Raw genomic sequence first — 20,662 nt, forward strand, 5'->3', positions numbered from 1 at the left:
CTGGCGTGAAAGGCAAACACCCTCCACATAGGTCCAATGGGTTTAACCCAGCTGGTGAGAATTATAACGTGGGTAATATAGCAAAGATCGCTACACTGCCCCCTCCAAACGGGAAGGCACGTCTACATGCTTTCGACCTACCACTCACACATCGAGCCGTACGTTCCGATGGCCTCACCGCTGCCATCCCACGTCTGATAACAGTGTAGCAAACGACGGGGCATAGAAGTGAACCCTGGTCGCTGGCGTGAATGGCAAACACCGTATGCATCGCGCCTATAGGGTTAACCCAATAATACGTTTAATTATAAACTACTACAAAAAATGATAATTAAAGTTATGTTTAGAGAGCATTTCAACAACATGTGAGTGCGTGAGTACGGTCCATTGATGAAACATCATTATTTCTACCTCTGCATGCGGAGGCGGTCCTTTCCCCCAGCAACGACACAGAGCCGCGCGCGGGGCTTGCACCTGTCACAGTAATGCAGCTCGCTGCGTTTCCTGGCGTGCTCCAGACGTCCTCTATTGATCTCGCCCGCCAAACGGAGCCACTGAAATAAATCACATTTGACAGGTGCTGCTCACGCGTGAACAACGAGTTCCGTGGACGCTACATCCCTCGTTATTATCCCTTAAGCTAATATCGAGTATTACAATAGCTCTCTAAATTTCAAATTCTAGGCCTTCAGTGATGGATTATGACCCGTTCCCGCCAACTCAAAGGCAGCAGTTAACCACAGAAAGTGTTAGATATAGGCTAATGGCAACAGGGAAACTAGGCTATGTCAATGGACAAACTTTTAAATGAGAATAGCTTTAGAATTGTTTTTGCAAAATAAATTAGTTATATATTTGACTGTTCTATAATGACAACCATTAGTTGAAAAAAAAGAGAGATAACCAACAAGCTCTCACATATCACTGCAAAATTGGACGTTCAACCACATTCTCCAAACCTAACATTTCTAAGCTGTTCCAAATGTCAAATTGGTGCTCTGTATCATTCCATTTCTCCAAAAATCAAAAGTTAAGGGTTTAGTTTAGGCACTCATTCTGAATGGTTAAGGTAAGGATTAAGGTTTGGGATAGGGTTCAAATTAAAAATGTTAAAAACAGTGCCCACGACTGGGATGGAAAATAAAACCTTGTGATTCAGAGTCATGGGAACCCGTGTCCAACCTTCTGATGCAGAGGCTTGGGAACCAGTGGCCACAATTGGGATTGAACACGCAATCTTCTGATCCAGAGTCATGGGAACCAGTATCCACGACTGGTATCGAACACAAGCAACCATCCATAAACGCCCATCCACCACACCCATCCACAACAGAAGCCAACTTGATAGTAATAGCATTCACTCCTTGTTGTCCCTAGAGGCTGGTTTTGAAGGCAATTCCCGATGTAGACTTCCAATTTCAAGGTCAATCTTGAATGACTTGGCAGCCAACCTGGTCTCAGAGCATTTCATATTATTCTGTATGTCAATTTGAGATACTCCATTTAGATTGATAGGTTACGTTTTGTATGGTTACATAAGACAGATGGTGACTTAAGGTCAAAATGTATAACACGTACGTCTAGCAACCCAAAGGTTGCGAGTTTGAATCTCATCACGGACAACTTTAGCATTTTAGCTAATTAGCAACTTTTCAACTACTTACTACTTTTTAGCTACTTTGCAACTATTTAGGATGTTAACCCTTCCCATAACCCTAACCTTAACCCTTTTAGCTAACCCTTCACCTAACCCTAACCTTAACCATTTTAGCTAACCCTTCCTCTAACCCTAACCTTAACCCTTTAACCTAACTCCTAAACTTAACCCTAACCCCTAACCCTAAACCCTAGCTAACGTTAGCCACCTAGTTATAATTCGTAACATATCATACATTTTTGCAAATTAGCAACATATTGTACATTTCACAAATTTGTAGAATATTGTACATTTAGCTAATTCATTACATTTCATACGAATTGTAATTTGTAACATATCATATGAAATGGATGATGGACATACACAAATTAATACATACTGTATCATATGAAACGTAACATATCAGACATGTGGGTATCGGATTTATGTACAGAATAATACGAGATGCTCTGAGACCCGGTTGTGGCTAGAGATAACTGTCACTACATGCTGGATACTATATATAGTTCACCGCTTCATGGTTACTTAAGCTTGACTTGGGGGGTAAACAGGAAATTGAGTGGAGTAATGTCAAAAGCTGGAGTCAAGAGGGAGTGAGGCTAAACGCTGCAGCATTTAGACTTTTACTCGTTGCATGCCACAAACACTGAAACAAACAAATGTGTGCGACAGTGACAGAATCGCAGGTGACACACAGTAGCCTAACCTTCAGGGCTCAAACTCATGCTGCCGTGTTATGGATCTGTAGGCCTATAGATCGCTCACGTCGGTCGATGACGATATAAAGCTTTAATGAAAGCATTTACCCGTGACGCGCAGAGATGGCCAGACAGTGCTCAAAGAGGTCAAGTGAATGTGGCAAGGAGCTATAACATGAAATAGGCCCTGGCCTCTTGAGCAGCACCTACTATCAAAGTAGCCTATGAATCCACATCTGGCGCGCAGAGAAAATTACGAAGGGATATAAAAATATATATATACATATTGAATTCATGAATTCATGAAATTAAATGAATGAATGAAGATGGGTAGCCTATACGCATAAATTATGTACACAACGTTAACTTCCTATTGAGTCTGACGTTGCTCATGGGCTTCCATGTGAAATAAGATTGGCCACGACTTGCCTTTCGACATGATGGTACTGATATAGCGTTCTCAGATGAAGGGGTTTTACTGCGATATTCCAGCGTCGACTCACTACCGGTCTTGGGTAATTATAGGAAACATTCCAGTATCCACATCAGCATCACGGGTTTAGCGCCCTGATCAAGTTTGACTCAGGAACATATACTGTAGCCTATATCATAGACATAATACATTTAATAACTGTGAAATGGCAAATAGTATTACCGTTACAAAAATACATATTAGTAGCACATAATGTAGGCAATATTACTTATATTACATTAACATGGGATATTAGTAACAAGATGGGCCATATTATCAGCATCATTTGTCATTAGTCTACTACTACTAGGCTACTACTACTAGGCCTACAATGTTATTACTGGTAAATGATGTGGTCAAATGGTCTTGATCAACTGGATGGTGAGGAGGTCGGATGTACAATCTCTAGCAAGGAACAACATTGCATGTCATTACGGTATGAATTTCAGAAGTACTTCTGAGATATCAGCTGCTGTGACAACCTTGACATTAAACTGTTTTTTCATTTGAAAAGATAATCTTCGCCGTTTTCTAATGGCATGAAGAGCAAGGCCTAGGGAATATTGAGTGTTATTGGGGCATCATATGTTAAACCCAGGGGCGTGAGCGATGCATCCATTATATTATTTCTGCATTAAAGCGCTCTAACCAAATACCTGGAAGAGTGATCATCGACACCTCCAGCGTTGGTGTGTCGTATTGCTGCTCTTTGGCAAGGGCACAACGCGACAGCATATGTTTCATACCTTGCATGTTGTCAAGATTATAGGTGTGTTATACTGATTTAAAATGAAAATCAGTGTGTGTTAATTCAAAATCATGAACCAGTGACCTATAGCCTGAAATGATCAAATAGAACACACAAAAATGTGAAATGTAGGTAGTAGGCAAGTGAGTCTATAATGCCATGTGATTATGCTGTATATATTCAATAGGTTACTTTCAATTAACATTTTTTTTTAGCAAGCAGTGTCACAACTGTAGGCCTGCCAAATTAGGTATTGTTTGTTTCCCCATGACCCCTCTATAAAACTATACTTTCACATAAACCTAGCATTGACAAACTTTTAATGAAGTGACTCGTGTTTATTTGATCTAACCCTATATCGCCATGTACTTGAAGCTCAACTGATGAATTATTTCATATGAATTTGCGTATTTTTAAATCCAATATAGGCTACTGCCAATTAGGCCTATATGATCCCATGTGACTCAGACTAACAACTCAGACTAACATGGCTACATTATTAATGTATTCATCTCTAAAATTGCAATTATTAACGTAATGAAAAGCTCTAATATTATTAGGTAATAATTACTACATCATTTCAGATTCTTATTTATCTAACCAGCGAGTAACTTTGACTCTGAACATGTGAGATTGGCTTGTTTATTTATTTCACTGATATTGTTCGCTGTAGGCCTACCTATGTATAACAATAGGCTACATAATTAAGGTGTTAAGGAGGTGAAAACAATTGGTTTATATGGATAAATAAATGCATACTATGCTAAATAAGTAAAGGGTTAAAATAAACAAATACATAATTATAATTTTTTTATTATCCTGCTTGGGGTCCCTACATTTGTTTCGAATAATTTCCTCGAGGAAATGAAAGACTAATTGATTTTTAAGTGGTGCCCCAGTGAGCAGGAATAGTGAGGGAAAGCACACTTGGAAAGGCATTTGAGAAACTGCGCCGTTTTACCTGAATTGAGAGGCAATGACGTGTTGTTGATTCGACTTAAATCACACTGGGGCCCGGCCAAAAGCAAGCAGAGAGAACGCCTGCATGCGTGGAGGTGATTAAGTGAACTTTTGGAGAGGCAAACTGACACGTCAAACCCGATTGACCAAGTAGGCTACACGACAGCAGCTTGCGATATTACACAGGGTGATTTCTTTCACACACACAGACACACACACAGGCACACACACACACTTCCCTTTTCTCTTGTTCAATCCAAATGACTCAGAACACGCCTACCAACTGATACACGCATCACGGAGTTCAGTCCAGCGAAATCCCTCCTTAGAGTAACCGGAAGAAAGAGAGCCTACAGTTCCAGCCTCCCGGCTCCATTCACTGAGAAGCTTCCAATGGCTTCATTAGAAGTAACGAGTTGACACAAGGTAAATCTAACATTGAGGCGCTATTCTGTCCGTGCGCGGAGCGCCCTCATTAACTGTCGCTAACAAGCCGTGCAAATACACTGATTGGACAACTCCCGTATAACCCCGCAGACTTAGCAGGATGCCCACTTAATGAGACCACACAAAAAAAGAAAAGGATAAGTTGGGAAAAACTCTTTACAGTCGAATAATTTGGAGTTTGGTGAAAGAGTTAATGTAGCATCGGCCAATAGGTCTGGATGGTTTGGATGGTTCTAAACTAAATATTAGTCTGCACTGGTTTCAAATGTAGGAACTTTTCGTATTTTGTTTTTAAATAAGCAGATTTCTAGACCCTAAAAACAAATAATCAGAAAACACTTTTGTCCAAAAGACCCATAGTCACCTGTCCTGCATGGGTAAACAACCATCTCGTAATCTCCATCTACATTCTMTCTTCTGACCCACTGGTTCTCTGTGTTGCTATCTTTGACAAACACTCAATTCCTCCCAGTACCATGTGCCAAGTCAATACTACCCAGGCTGTATCAATGGCCAATAAACAATTTAGTACTGACAATAGCCAATATATATTTTCAGTCTATAAAGGTAGGCTACGTCTGATGATTCAAGGTGTGTATGTCATAATCATTATAAAAAGACAAACGATATAGGCTACTGAAAGATCAATAACAATAAACGCTCCAGTCCAGAGCTATAAACTACCTTTGGACGCCCAGCAAAGAGGGTTGAAGCCGGTGCTAAGAAAACCAAGAAAGGGGTATTTGCGCCCCATCCCGACAGCGTTACATAGCTGCAGCAGCTCTTGTTGTGMAAGACTTGAAGGAGACTGGTGCTCGTTTTCGCTCCATGAAGACAAACACGAAAGCAGCAAACCAAATGCAATCGCATTTTTTCAGATTATCTGACACTAAATTGACACGGCAATATACCTAATCAATCATGTAATTGTTAATGTTTTCCATGCATCTATCGACATTTTATAGGCTAAGACATTTGGGTGAGCTCATCACTATTAGCCTATACCAAGCGTGCGTCWTGCGCAAATCATGGGCTATCCTAAAACGATTCGATTTTAAAAGTAGGTTCAAACAAGCGTTTTATTCAATCAGATTTTTAAAGAATTAATAGTCAACTAAAGAGGCAGAGCCCAGTGTGTGACTAACGAACTTACAGGATCCGGAAAGGATTTCCACCTCCGCCCTTTGACAAACGGATTTTTTCAAGAAATAATGCATATATAGTCCGGTCCCTGTAGTTAATCGTTGACAATAACCCGTTTAAAACCTGATTAAAACAAGGAAAAATGAAGAAGGGGAAAGGAGGACGAAAAGAAGACGAGAAAAAAAGGCGAAGAAGCAGAAGAAGAGAAGAAATAACTATGCTGACTGATGGATAACGTAGTTTTGTGGTAAATCTGACAAAATGTCACCCTAAAAGTTCGAATGCGTTCTATTGCGAGTTCAGTCAAGAACTTTAAGAGAAACTGTCGCTGCCCACATCAGCATGTGACCAAGACCCTGTCATAAAAACAATCTCAATCTTTGACCATGCAGTGTCAAAATCGTCTATTGAAGTATGTATAGTCTATACATGCGTCAGAAAAACGAAATAATTAAAAAGATGAAAGTAGCCAATGTACCCGCGCTGCATTCTGTTCAGTCCTTATGCTGAAAAAAAAAACTATTACGCATGCATTTTGATCAGGGGTGGGTGTAGCAGGTTTTTTCTCGTCGTCAATTGAGAAGCCGAGGTTAAGTAGGGAAGAAAATAAAAATGACTGCTTTCTTACCTTTTCATTGAGTGGYTCGGTTCCCCCTCTCAGAATATGACGCAACCTAAGACCTTTGTTTATTTCCCCCCTTGGATCATTGAAAAAATACAGCCTAACTTCCGAAATGTTGAGCTCAGAGTCAACGGGCGCAAATAAATACATCCCCGTTAAGTAATCACGCCGAGTCAAGGTTCATTCATATTTGTGCTGTCAGTTTAGAGTTAGTCCTAACTCATGCCTGTATTGTCACGTCGGGGTTCTGTGGTAAATAAACAAAGATCAAGTTAATGGTTAGTCGGCATTGAATAACGCGTCTCCCGCTGGTTATCATTAAGAGAGGAATACTAAGAAGCTGGAGGATAAACAGACAATTAGGCCAGGTGAATAAACTTGTATGGAGGTGTTAATGACATGCTTAACGTAAACAAAAGCTAGGCTATGTAAGAAGAATGTGATTTACCACTGGCTTTGCAAACCCATTCGGGTTTTACATTTCACCGAAGTGATTTCCGAATTGCCTGCGAGGGCTGCTTACAACTAGGCTCCATCTCCTTAAAAAACATAGCTCTACGTAATACCTGGAGTCCATGCATATTGATCAGATAAATGTGGAGACCGGGGACACAAGCAACGCAGCTTTAAATATTCCGATTACTTTCCGTTAAGCCCCCTCTTAATATTGGCGAGCGAGAAGGGGGAGGTTCGTTTTAACACGACCATAGCCAGCATGGAAATAACGCAGGTTACTTCCAGTCCAAGAAGCTTTCCAATTGGACCAATTCAAGTGCCACTTGGAATTACTTCTCCTGAGTTTCGTATGACAAGGGAGCAAACAGATTTGATCCCAAAGACAACCTGCCCTTAAGCTTCCAACATGATCATCACCCCACCCTTATAGCGCGCGCGCGCACACACACACACACACACACACAAACTCTCTCACACACACGCACACACGCAGCACAAACACACAGACGCACACACACGAAAACAAAGCAATGGTATAAATATGGTATCTGCATCCACTGGAACAACCTCACAGAAATTGTAATTGGATGTGAATATGATAAACAGAAAACGAAAACGCAGATGTGCATGCTACTTACTCTCCCTTATGCTGGAACCGGCCGTGTAGGAAGATGGCGAGGAATGCAGAAATCTGAGGCTGGAGAAAGAGAAGGAAACGTTTTCCATTCCTGAATGATTTAGAAGGGCGGCATAGGATAATTATGTCAGTTTTACTGAGGTCGGATTAGCCGAAGTCTAGATGTTGTGTTTCACTACGTCTAATGCATGCRCTTATACAATGTGAGCACTGTTCGCGACTGTGAACTCGTAGTTTTAACACCAACTAAGCCATGACAAAATATGAAGCATTAGGCCTACAGGTACTTTTGAAATAAACATGAAAACCACACCGCTATGGCTACTGATGTGGGATCTAAACCGAATCCAGTGACATATGTGGGTATTGATCATGCCTATAGTTGTGAAAATGAAAGGATGCAATACGCCTAGTTTTCTTTAGGCTATATTGTTTCAGACTAATAATTTTCACCATAATTATACAAATGGTCGCCAAAACTACTAGGCCTACAGCGAAAGAACTGCAAAGACAATACCAGTGGCAAAACGTTCTTAATTGAAATGGTCCAGTTGATCAACATTTAATCATTACAACGCACCGCATCGATATTCATTTAACATGAAAACACTGTTTGGAAAAACGCACACTGGGCAGTGGGCCAGCGGGGTTGCACTGCTGCGTAATACCAAGCGGAGGCCAAGCCCGACTAGAGGGTGAGCCACTGCGAATTACACCCACACCAACGGTCTGCTGTTCTCTGAGCAAAGCAAGCGCCCAGGCTGTGTCACGAAAATATTGACATATCGCCTTTTCCGCTTCATCTCCGGAAGTGAGTCAGACAGACATATCAAACGGTAAAAAATGGATTATATTATGTTTTATTCGTTTAAATAACGTTTTTTTTATACGCATTTTGCGCAATATACCCAAACATTTAGACAAAAATCATGGGCCTAAATGATGCCAGCTTTCGTCCCTCACCAAAACATAAAACGGTTCACATGGGGCAAAATGGAAAAACTACCCCAACATAAGGTGTGAATTGACTGTTACAAAAAAAGAAAATCAAACCTTTTCCTGCCCGATTGTCGCCACTAAGAACCCCCCCCCCCCTCCTAAGCATCTCTCCCTACATTTCTTCTTGAGCTTTAACGAGCCTCGTTAAGATCGCAATAATATTCCACCCACTAATTGCTAATTCCATTCAACAAATAGGCGAGCCTTGTCTTATACTTCACTATAGTCGTGCAGTGGGAGGGTGGTGTTGAGATTGGAGTTTCTGATAACCCCCGGTGCTTGCAACAGAAGTGGTGAAAGCCCTAGTCTACGTACTGGCTAATGATTGGCACGCTTGACAGTGATTGGCAGGGCTGCCATGACAACCTCACAACCACACCAAGAAGACCAATAGAAAAGCGAAACAAAATGTTTCAGTGCTACACTCACGGTGGATTTAGGGGGAGATATTATGAGGCTGGTGTCATTAGGCGATAGCTATTGAATCGTACAATCTATACTCGTCTTTTCTTTTTCTTGATAACTGTATTTCTCTCTCAGGTCATTCCATGGTTTTCAGATCCCCTTTAGAGCTTTATCCCTCCCATTTCTTCCTGCCAAACTTCACTGAGCGCCCTGTGCTCTTGGCGAGCAGCACTCCCACCAGGTCTCCAGAAGACTTGTCAATGTTTGCGCTACCGACCCTCAACTTCTCTCCGGAGCAAGTGGCGAGCGTCTGTGAGACGCTGGAGGAAACCGGAGACATTGAACGGCTGGGACGATTCCTATGGTCCCTGCCGGTGGCACCTGGAGCATGCGAGCAGATCAACAAGCACGAGTCCATCCTGCGAGCTCGCGCAGTGGTTGCTTTCCACACGGGGAATTTTCGAGACCTTTATCACATCTTGGAGAACCACAAGTTTACCAAAGACTCCCATGGCAAACTGCAGGCCATGTGGCTGGAGGCACACTACCAGGAGGCCGAGAAGCTGCGCGGTCGCCCCTTAGGACCGGTTGACAAGTACAGGGTACGGAAGAAGTTCCCCCTGCCCAGGACCATCTGGGACGGCGAGCAGAAGACACACTGTTTCAAAGAGAGGACGCGCGGTCTGTTAAGGGAGTGGTACCTTCAGGACCCATATCCAAACCCCAGCAAGAAAAGGGAACTGGCACAAGCCACTGGACTCACTCCTACACAGGTCGGAAATTGGTTTAAAAACCGGAGGCAAAGAGACAGAGCCGCGGCAGCAAAAAACAGGTCAGTGCGCTGTTCATTTGTCAAAGCATAGGCTACACAGAACCAAATAAGCAAAAATAATTCCTAGAAACGGAATGCAAACATACCATGTAAATAGAAAACTTAATCGAAGTAATAAACAAGGTTATAGAGGGTTACAAATTAGGAAGTTGGGTGTATGGTTGGAGGTGGGGAGGGAGCACGGCAACATTTTACTTTTTAATCTCATTGGCCTATATGCATTCAGGGGCTACACTCTTAGAACAAATAGTTATTTGGGGTCTCTATATAGAACCTTTTTTTCAAAGCGTCCAAAATAATCAAAAATATATTAAAATGCGTAAAAGATGATTCTACGTAAAACACACAACTCTCGACAAATTCGAAAGCGTGTAGGCTAGATTACGTCGATATGCTAGTTTCCCTGATAAGCAGAATGAAAACATCAGTGTATGCGTTAGATAACAAAACAGGAAGTACACACAAAGAATATCAGCAGCAATGCAAATCTTGAAGTTGTCCTATTTTCCAGACAAGACAGAAAATAATGATTCATAAGGATGTCTGTTAAACTTGGAATACAGCATGTTGTTGGTATACTACGTTTTTAATTGATTGTTATCTTCTCTCAACAAGTGAACGTTTTGGTCTGAAAACTTGACACACTGCAGCGTGGTATAGATTTGGACCACAAACAGGAAATAAAACAAAACACCTAGCTCATAGGTTATTGGTTAGTTGTTTAATCAACATAATATAATGTACATGTAGCAGCTGTAAAAGGCCAGTGCAGACTAAGAAACCACACACAAAAAAACACTGGGAAAGATGGGATAGTTTTGCAAAATGAATGTGTTCAGTTACGATTTTTTTTTTCGTGGTGCTTTTTACACATACSAAACGTATACATTAGACTATAGACGTTTGGAAACGATTGATGCATAACATTTGATATAAGCTGTCAACATAAATACCACATATTAATTCTAAAACTATAGCCTGTTTTGCAGCCATGTTTTCGATTCACAATGTGTGTAGACTATTATTTATTGGCAACGCAATAATTAATGACAAATTGAACTGGATGAAAACAGAAAAGTTGGTGAAGAATAGAAGAACACAGCTACATTTCATCATCTGCGTTTCCTCAGTGATAAAATGGGAGGCCTACATTGTGGATTGATTCATGTAGGATGATTGCAATTATTCCACATTTGACGTGTCAGTAAATCAAAACAATCTGAAAAATGGAGTCTCATTAATTTGGATGTAGGCCTGTAGTCTCTCATTCATTTGGACGTAGGCCTGGATATGACAAAATCAAAGATAAAAAACATTTCTCAAATTGCATTGGCCATGGTTTAAGTATAACTAACAACCAGCCTCTTATTCTAATATACGCTGTCATATTTCCACATTTTTTGTATTTATTCTGCTTTGTTTTAGACTATTCTTACTCCCATTAGGCTGCATTTGTTAAAGGCATGGCATGGAGTGAATGACAAGCAGGCTGAGCGGTATTTTACGGAGGGACACTGTATTTAATTGCTATGTTATTTTCCCTTTCTTTAGGCTTCAGCATCAGGGAATTAGACAGAACGGTATGCGGTCCCTTTCAGAATCCGGGTGTACTCCACGCAGCTCGGCCGAATCGCCGTCTACCGCGGCCAGTCCTACTACCAGCATCTCCAGTATGACAGAGCGAGTTGACACTGGAACGTCCATTCTTTCAGTAACATCCAGTGACTCCGAGTGCGACGTATGATATAAAAATATAAATATTTACAGGAAATATGGACCTGAAAAGAAACTATGAAATATCGAGGATGAAAAAAGGAACAATTTATATAAATATATATAAAAAAAGAACAACAAAAAAAACGTATTTTTTAAGCGCTTTCAATGGACCCACCACGCCCCACCACCACCTGCATGCTGTTTTTTTGTATCTGGGAAAAATACCTTGTTCAATATTTCTACAAGGATCGTCGAGAAGAGGGAATTAATTACCAGAGGGTGTTTATCGCCTTTTCAACTTCGTTTTAGTCCAAGTGATGATGCCGCTCAGCCAAGATGCAATTATGTTTAACTTTATGTTCATCAGACAATCATTTACGTTATAAGCACCTTTGTACTACACTTCTGTCACTGCCTGTGTGGAGTAAATGGTGAAATGTGGAACCGAATCGTTATGACTGTATCAGATTTGTATTTTTATTTCAAGATTTTATATTGAATTATGTATATCTCAAATAATGCGATCATTCTCCCGGTCTGTACTATCCTATATGTGTAGATATGTAAATAATGCGATCATTCTCCCGGTCTGTAATATCCTATATGTGTAGATATGATTGTACATAGTATTGCTCTCCCATCTCCATCTTTTCTATCCTTGTTCACTTTTCTCGACTTGGTGTTCCTACATAAAATATTTGTCAAAATGTAAAAAAGTGCTCTAGACGTTTTGTTAGTTTGTTTGTTTTTATACCGAACATGGATAATGACACTAGATAAACGTGTTATCAGTCACAGTTATGCAAAACTATTTAATATAAACATTGGGATATTCTTCAATGACAATTACGGTCGTATATTTCCTAAAGCGCTTATTATTCTTTATTGCGTGTTTATGTTCGTGTATATTTCTAAATCAAAATACAGTATTCCATGTTGTTATATATTCTGCATTAAGTCTCTATTTTAAGTGAGTGTTCATTGTCCACCATCAATCGTTTATGAGCATATATGTTGAGAAATGGTAATATTATGCCCAGACGAGCGTAATGATTCTGAGGCACATGCTGTGGGTCCTTTTACGACACTAGGCGACACATATAGCCTACGTGTCCAAAGCCATAGACTAGATGTTGAACAAAAATCGTTTTGCTCCTGAATATATGCATGTGTTATGGTAAACGTCAACGTCATGTAGGCCTAGCTCTTAAGCAAGAGTCCCGTTTCCCCTTTTGTTTATGGTTGCCAGTGAATACAGAAATTAAGTAAACGCGCCATTAAATGGACTAAGCATGGTGGACTCCTCCCCTGCCTCAATCTCCCATTGTGGGTCGGTGAAAGAGCCTTTCTTTACCCAGGGAAGAGCATTCCCCCCAGAAAAGCTTTCTCCCTGCATTCTATCCTAAATTCAAAACCAATCATAATAACTTGTATGTTTACAATTGAACTGACAATAATTATGATGGTAGATTAGAGTTGTTCTTAGACAGAGTTCTGGTTGTTCTCTAAAACTCTTCCAACATGTTTTGTAGCTGCGAAATAATTAGGTTTCAATGCACTGTGAGCACAGGAAGTGTCTTTGAAAGGAGAAAAGTTGTCCAGAGCGAATACTTCTGAGAGTTACACTGTTTTTTTCTATGTTGGTGGAATAATGACGAACAACTCCATTAAACAGGTCAACAGCATGCACTTTTAAGACACTAAACAGAATGCATATGTATGCATGTAATGTATCAATTGTATTGGCATTGACATGTCTTTGACACTCTGATATCTTAATGAGCTGCATTCCAAAAGGCTGGGCAAGATGGATTGAACATATCAAATCTTCATCATTATCCTTAGTCCAACCAAAGGACATAAAAGATAGTGACAACAGAATACATTCCGTGGCCAAGATCCTCATTGCTTTGACATTGGAATGTCCGTATACAAAAATATGGATGTCTTTTTCTGACAATATTCCAACTCAGTGTATTCACATGACAACAACTTCAACTAACTACAAGGTACACCAATAACCCACGTGTATACCAATGTTACTAGCTTACTTAACTCGGTACTTGAATATGAATGTGTGTGTGTGTGTGTGTGTGTGTGTGTGTGTGTGTGTGTGTGTGTGTGTGTGTGTGTGTGTGTGTGTGTGTGTGTGTGTGTGTGTGTGTNGTGTGTGTGTGTGTGTGTGTGTGTGTGTGTGTGTGTGTGTGTGTGTGTGTTTTACTGAGAATGTCATGTCAAGTTATCAATGTCGTATTCGGTCCTATCCAGGTGTTGTTTTGGCACAATTGTTGCTAAATCAGTTTTCACTGACCATAGTCTACTCATATCGTTTCTCACCGTGAGATGAATACCAAAACTACCCCAAAACAATATTCATCAAAAATAACTATGCCCTAATGCAAACTAAGTGCTGAAAAACAAATATGATCTGATTCGAGTGCAATCATTGCAAGTTGTGATTGTGATAAATCTGTATTTAAGCCCGTTTTAACTTCTAAATCCATCTGCAGCAGAAAGATAGGCCCTATCACCCGCATGGGTCAGCAGAGACCATAGCTGATCTGTATCACCGCAGCAGCCCCTTCAGACCACATTAGTTTATTGGCGACGACAAGTCCCAGCCATGGTTAAGATTAAATTAATCGGAAACTGAAGATAATTCTTATCAATAAAAAGGATAGGGGGATAAACTATAATGCAGATGTCCGCTATAACAATCATATAGCCTCTATAGAAGTGGTTCATCATTTTTACTGAAGCCGGTCCACACAATAGTACAAATATTTTAAATGGACGTTAAATTAACGTGTTTGTATTTATTCTTACTAAATTTATTCAGAAAATACAACTTTTTTTTGTAGTAGCCTAACTAAGATACACTTGAAACAAATAGGTCTATTGAGAATTTGGCACATTTTTACATTGCAGGTGGTTGACATTTTGTTCATGGTATAGGCCTATATATAACATATTACATATAACATATATTACCTATAACTATAAGTGGATGAGGTCTGTTGTTTCATCAGGGATCTTTCGTGATCGAATATGTATAATGAGACAAAATAACTTTGCCAGGAGTGGCCGTGTGTGATACTCAGATCCAAATACAAGGCATACAGAAAGTAAACAAAAATTTGAGACAAGTGCAGCAAAAATGGTCGGGCATTTTTTTTTCAATCCCTATCTGTGTGGCTGGTCTATAATGCGTGTGTCAAACAAACAGACGAATGGATTATTTGTGCTATTCCCATAACCTTGCAAGCATAGAAGCAGCCCCAAACTATTTGGACATGGTCTGCAGTGAGAAAGGCTTGCACTGCCCTGTTTTTCGCTGATTTAATCGGTTAACTGAACACAACTTTTCTATTCGTGGGTATTCATGCAGCTCTCAAAGAGCAGCAGTTCCCTCTGACCCGGATTCAGCACGTGCAGCAGCGGCGCAGCCTCACAGCGCACAGCGCTCTTGTCAGGACCAGGCCTTTTTGCTAAAAACGCTCCTTCCTTTTCAAGCAGGTTTTGAAAAAGGTAAGCCGTGGAACAAAAACTATTTGTAGCCTATAGTAGTATTGGTTGAGAAAGCTATACTAAGCCATACAAACACAAGTTCAGTGTTTTTAAGTGTTTCAGTGACAAAACAATTGTTTATTAGACAAACTTTGATAGTAAAAAAAAAAAGAAATACAGTTCAGGGTGTATTCACGTGCAATTTGTACACAATTTTCATTGGCTACCCAAAGCATGCATTTGTACACAATATTTCAAAGAATTCGATATTGTGGATTTCAAAGGATAATTTAAAAAAAGTGGATGTTGACCATAGGTTTGGAGAAGAATATGTGTGTGTTTAGTAAGGGAGAGAAGAACATGAAAAAATGGGTATTTCCATGCAGTTCAAAACTGAAAAGGGAGCAGTCTGATTTGTTCTCAGAATGCCATAAAGAACCTGTCTGATGTTAACATGGCATGTAGGGTGATAAACAGTATTCCCTTTCTAAGACTACTGGGATTTAAAACTGTAATTCTATTAAAAAGTATTTGAGGGGTCACGAGAGGCTATGATTCAGCATCAGTGGTGTATAAACCAGCCGTTTGAACAATCATTTGGAATCAAAGGAAGATGGGATCGTATCTCCTCTGATGCTTACTGTTTAAAACTGGTCAGCACGGGGGAAAATGGTTTAATGCTGACAAGTATCATTCCATAACACATTTAAAACAAACACAACATGAAAGAAACCCAACGTTAGCTTGTTCATCCGAAACACACTTCTCTACTGTTCAATGGAGGGGGTGGGGTGCTGGGCATTGCTCTGATCTCGCGCCTTCTGCACACTAGGCCGACAGACCCACGAGCAGCTGAAATAGCGCTAGACCTGTGTTTTCAACAGCTATTCTCCACTGATAACAGACAACAAAAACACACCACCAAAGAGAGCAACATGGAGAGAAATAGGACTATAGCATTAGTTTGCAAAAACCTGTGGACAATGTTATTTTCATAGTTTAGTATGATTCATTATTTAAAGATGTTTTTATTCTGATGACTAAACATTGCATATCTATGAATTATAAAACAAAATAGGCCTACCAAATGAATCAACTTTTATCTAAATATAAAATATCTTACACACATTTACACATTGCTTTTGGAATACATTTGCTTATTAGCCTCTTGATAGTTAATTTTWAAAAAATTATTATTTCATAGCAGTTTGCATAATGTCCATCAGATTCAGTCTTCCAAAACGACTCCATATTTCCACTTATTTAGACATAGTGGTGTAGTCCTGTTAAATAAATATCCTGTTCAGTTAGATTTCCAGGCAGAATTACATTGTCCAACTGTCTGTCTAGTTTCATTTAACCTTTATTTAACTAGGGAAGTCATTTAGGAACAAAATCGCATTTTACAATACGGCCTACCCCGGTCAAACCCTCCCCTAACACGACGACGCTGGGCCAATTGTGCGCCGCCCTAATGGGACTCCCGTTCACGGCCGGTTGTGAATCAACCCGGGATCGAACCAAGGTCTATAGTGACGCCTCCCTTTTCCAGCCTTAGACCGCTGCGTCACTCGGGAGTGGGCAAGAAGCAATAAACGTCAATTTCACTCAATAGATCATGCCAGTCAGTAAAAGGGAGAGAGACAAAAATGATGTGTTCGAGGATGTGAATTGGTAAAAATTATCAAAGAAAACTAAGCAGAGAAAGAGAGAAAGAGAGATAGGGAAAAGAGAGAGAGAGAGTGAGATAGAGAGAGCGAGACAGAGCTAGCGATCCACGCTGCGCCGGAGAGGTTGCCCCCCAACCACCAATAGTCCACCGCGCCTCCTATGGTGACTCTGCCCAACAATCATGAAACCATTTAGAAATTGACAAATTTTGTAAATAATCTTTGAGGTTCCAACAAATACATCATTCGAGAGGAGTTTATTCGCAAGAAACCACTTAAACGAATGCCATAATAGCTGGACTTTGGCGATTTGGTGACACATCTCTCTTGTGAATTGGCGATTGTTCCATGGTCTGTCAGTGAACGCGGCCAATCTATTGTGAATGAAGGGAGAGTTCCAGGCGAAACGAGTCCCTTCACTAGCAGTAGCATTGAAAGCGCCGGGTGGACTCCGCCACAAACCCAGAATCCGCTCAGCCGAGGACAAATAACGAGCGACAGATTGGCCGCCAGTTGAAGGCAGTAATCACCTTTTCGCCCTCTCTTCGCCTGACCTCGGGATTTGACTCTGACCATTTCTGAACTGGCTTAGAAATCGTAATGAATGGAACAACGCAACAAGTCTGTAGCTTATTTCCACGGGTGAAAATAGCTAAAAGCATTATAAATATAGCGAGGTCAATAAAAAAACGTTGTTTAAAACTCATGGAATGTTTCGTTCAATTTAGGCCAAGTGGTTCAAAATGTGTTTCATGAACGTTCACAAACATTTATGAAATACCTTGTATTAATTTAACAAGCAGTATCTATAAATAAGGCTACAAATATGATGTAATTTTTATAGACATATTAGTGTACATTGTATAATTGTTGTTATCACATAACATAGCCTATAATATTATAGTTATTGGCATTAATAACATACAACTACATTTAGGTTATATATTGGTTTAATATTTGTTGTTTTCGTTTCAAATAGCCTAGGTCAACAGGTAGGACACAACGAATCATCTCAACAACAAAAAAACACTGGCTAATGATCTGTTGGGATGAAGATTGACTTCAAATCCTTCAGTACATGTTTTTAAAGAGATTCATCTTACAAAAAACAACTTTCTTATCCAAAGGACCGCACAGAACCAAAACCATGTTCCTTACTCCAGCGCCCTTTTCCAAAAGGATTTCTTTGTACCAACAGAAATATGACTGTCAGGGCATATTTGAGAATTGTTTCAAATAAAGCAAATGCATTTTTAGTTTATGTAAATAATGGGAAATTAGACATGGCAATGGCAACCTAACTAATGATAATTAGTAATCACATGTGGAGCAGACCTGTAGCGCCATAAGTAGCCTATACACCGCGCCTACACCTAACAAAAGGTTGGAGATTGAATCGAGCCTGGTTGCCCTTATCAATTTAACCTCCGTTTAGAGCAGTAGAATGGATTACACACGGAGCTGTGCACGTGCTCACAAACAACCCCTAACGGTGTCGATTCCGAGCACAGCGGCTCTGCACAATGCCCTGTGCACTGACACAAGTTCTACCTGCCACCATTAACATTTGGCGTGCTGTTACTGCCATCTACCGGAATTTGCTTGCAGTAATAAGCGAGAGCCTTAATGTGAGCTAGGCCTATAAAACGCTGACTCACTGTTGCTACAGGATGGATAGACATGCATTTACATATGTATCACTTTGTGGGATATCCTAATGTCGTCACCATTGAAGAAAAAGCCAAGGTGTGGTCAGTACAAATCTAGCTGATTATGTGTTTACATGTAATATTTTAGGCTACACTAACTGAACAGGTTGTGGGCTTATGATGAACTCAGGAGGGTCAGTAGCACACATTTAAAGGCGTGCTTTTGGCATTGTGTCCTACTTGGCCCATAACATTGAGATTAACAATACGCCAATATGCGGCGTAGGTCTACTGAAATTGACACATTATTAGTTTGCATGTATCCTATGCTACTGCCAGAAGAATGTGTAGGCCTATGACAAAAGTGGAGAAGCGTCTTCCACGATGTGATGTTTACATAGGCCTAAAGTCWGGCACATTTCGCTGCAGTTTCTCGCGCTCCAGTTATTGCCCAGCACCATGGGGACCACCACCGAACAAGCACGTGCATTAATGTTTTATCATATGAAAGTCAAATGATGTTGGGATACTGAACTGGTTTTCCATTTGTGCTAGATCAAAGATTCAGAAGGCATCAAGTGTAATGGAATCCTGGCTCCCTAGTTCATTTTTCACAACTGATACCCAGAGTTTCTGAGCTTCCGATGAGAAAATCTAATGGGCTCCGTTGGAGCGCGGCCTTTCAGAGTTAAACTCCGGGGTAAGAGCATGAGACCTGAGGGCCGCTGTAAATGGACAGTAATGCACGCTTATGGCTACTGGACAACCACTAATAGGTTTCTCGGAAGAGGCTTTGGCAGTATGCGGTTTCAACTTTTACATGTCCACTTTGTGGTCACTATCCCCAAACAGATGCAACCCTATATTTCTCGTGTAAACATGCTGGAAATAGATAGGCTACATCTCCATCATGTGATGGATGTTGAAAAATATTGCCTATAAATAGGCCTACCGATGGTGTATAGCCTGATAGCCTACACCTTTCTCACCAGTGTGTAAAACATGGGCCTATATCATGGTATTTTAGTGTCTGATTAAAATACTAGTCTTTAAAACAAGATACTGCTTTAAGAGAATATACACTACCGTTCAAAAGTTTGGGGTCACTTAGAAATGTCTTCTCTTTCTATTCTGGTTAGAGCCGGTTTGCGCTGTTCTGTGAAGGGAGTAGTACACAGTGTTGTACGAGATCTTCAGTTTCTTGGCAATTTATCACATGGAATAGCTTTCATTTCTCAGAACAAGAATAGACTGACGAGTTTCAGAAGAAAGGTCTTTGTTTCTGGCCATTTTGAGCCTGTAATCGAACCCACAAATGCTGATGCTCCAGATACTCAACTAGTCTAAAGAAGGCCAGTTTTATTGCTTCTTTAATCAGAACAGCAGTTTTCAACTGTGCTAACATAATTGCAAAAGGGTTTTCTAATGATCAATTAACCTTTTAAAATGATAAACTTGGATTAGCTAACACAACGTGCCAATGGAACACAGGAGTGATGGTTGCTGATAATGGGCCTCTGTGGGCCTATGTAGATATTCCATTAAAAATCAGCTATTTCCATCTACAATAGTCATTTCCAACATTAACAATGTCTACACTGTATTTCTGATCAATTTGATGTTATTTTAATGGACAGAAATTGTGCTTTTCTTTAAAAAACAAGGAAATGTCTAAGTGACCACAAACTTTTGAACGTTAGTATATGTACTAGCTGAACAAATACATAGTTGTAGTGCAACATACAACAATACACACCACATCTAAACATACCATAGTTTCTACTATGTAGTTAGTTTGGAACGGCCAAATACAGTATCTTGGCAGCAACCCCTAAAATATATCAGCTTCATATTTTGTTGAGTCTTTTCTATTTTCATTGAGCAGGCCAATCCAGCGGCATCACTGTGATTTCTCCAAACAAATCATTCAATCTAAATGCAGACAAACGATCCACCACAGGTCTGAAACACCACCTCCCCACTAATCCACACAAACACTTCAGATGGATCTCTTCAGGCCTCATTCAGAGGAGCCCTGGTGGAA

At 40.3% G+C, this 20,662-nt stretch overlaps 1 protein-coding gene across 1 annotated transcript; it reads left to right on the forward strand.

Moving 5' to 3' along the window:
* Window positions 1-9,295: 9,295 nt before the first annotated feature.
* Window positions 9,296-12,325, forward strand: LOC112070350 (homeobox protein SIX3-like). The gene is made up of 2 exons (XM_024137764.2): window positions 9,296-10,076; window positions 11,628-12,325. The coding sequence occupies exons 1-2, from the start codon at window positions 9,388-9,390 to the stop codon at window positions 11,818-11,820; spliced, it is 882 nt and encodes a 293-aa protein (XP_023993532.1). The 5' UTR covers window positions 9,296-9,387; the 3' UTR covers window positions 11,821-12,325.
* The last annotated feature ends 8,337 nt before the right edge of the window (window positions 12,326-20,662 follow it).

The sequence above is a fragment of the Salvelinus sp. IW2-2015 genome, unplaced genomic scaffold (genome assembly GCF_002910315.2).
Source record: "Salvelinus sp. IW2-2015 unplaced genomic scaffold, ASM291031v2 Un_scaffold1299, whole genome shotgun sequence".
Taxonomy (NCBI): Eukaryota; Metazoa; Chordata; class Actinopteri; order Salmoniformes; family Salmonidae; genus Salvelinus; species Salvelinus sp. IW2-2015.

Coding starts and splice junctions, on each gene's coding strand:
- LOC112070350 (XM_024137764.2), top strand. CDS start 9,388: ATGGTTTTCAGATCCCCTTTAGAGCTTTATCCCTCCCATTTCTTCCTG. Junction 10,077..11,627: donor GCCGCGGCAGCAAAAAACAG/GTCAGTGCGCTG, acceptor CCCTTTCTTTAG/GCTTCAGCATCAGGGAATTA.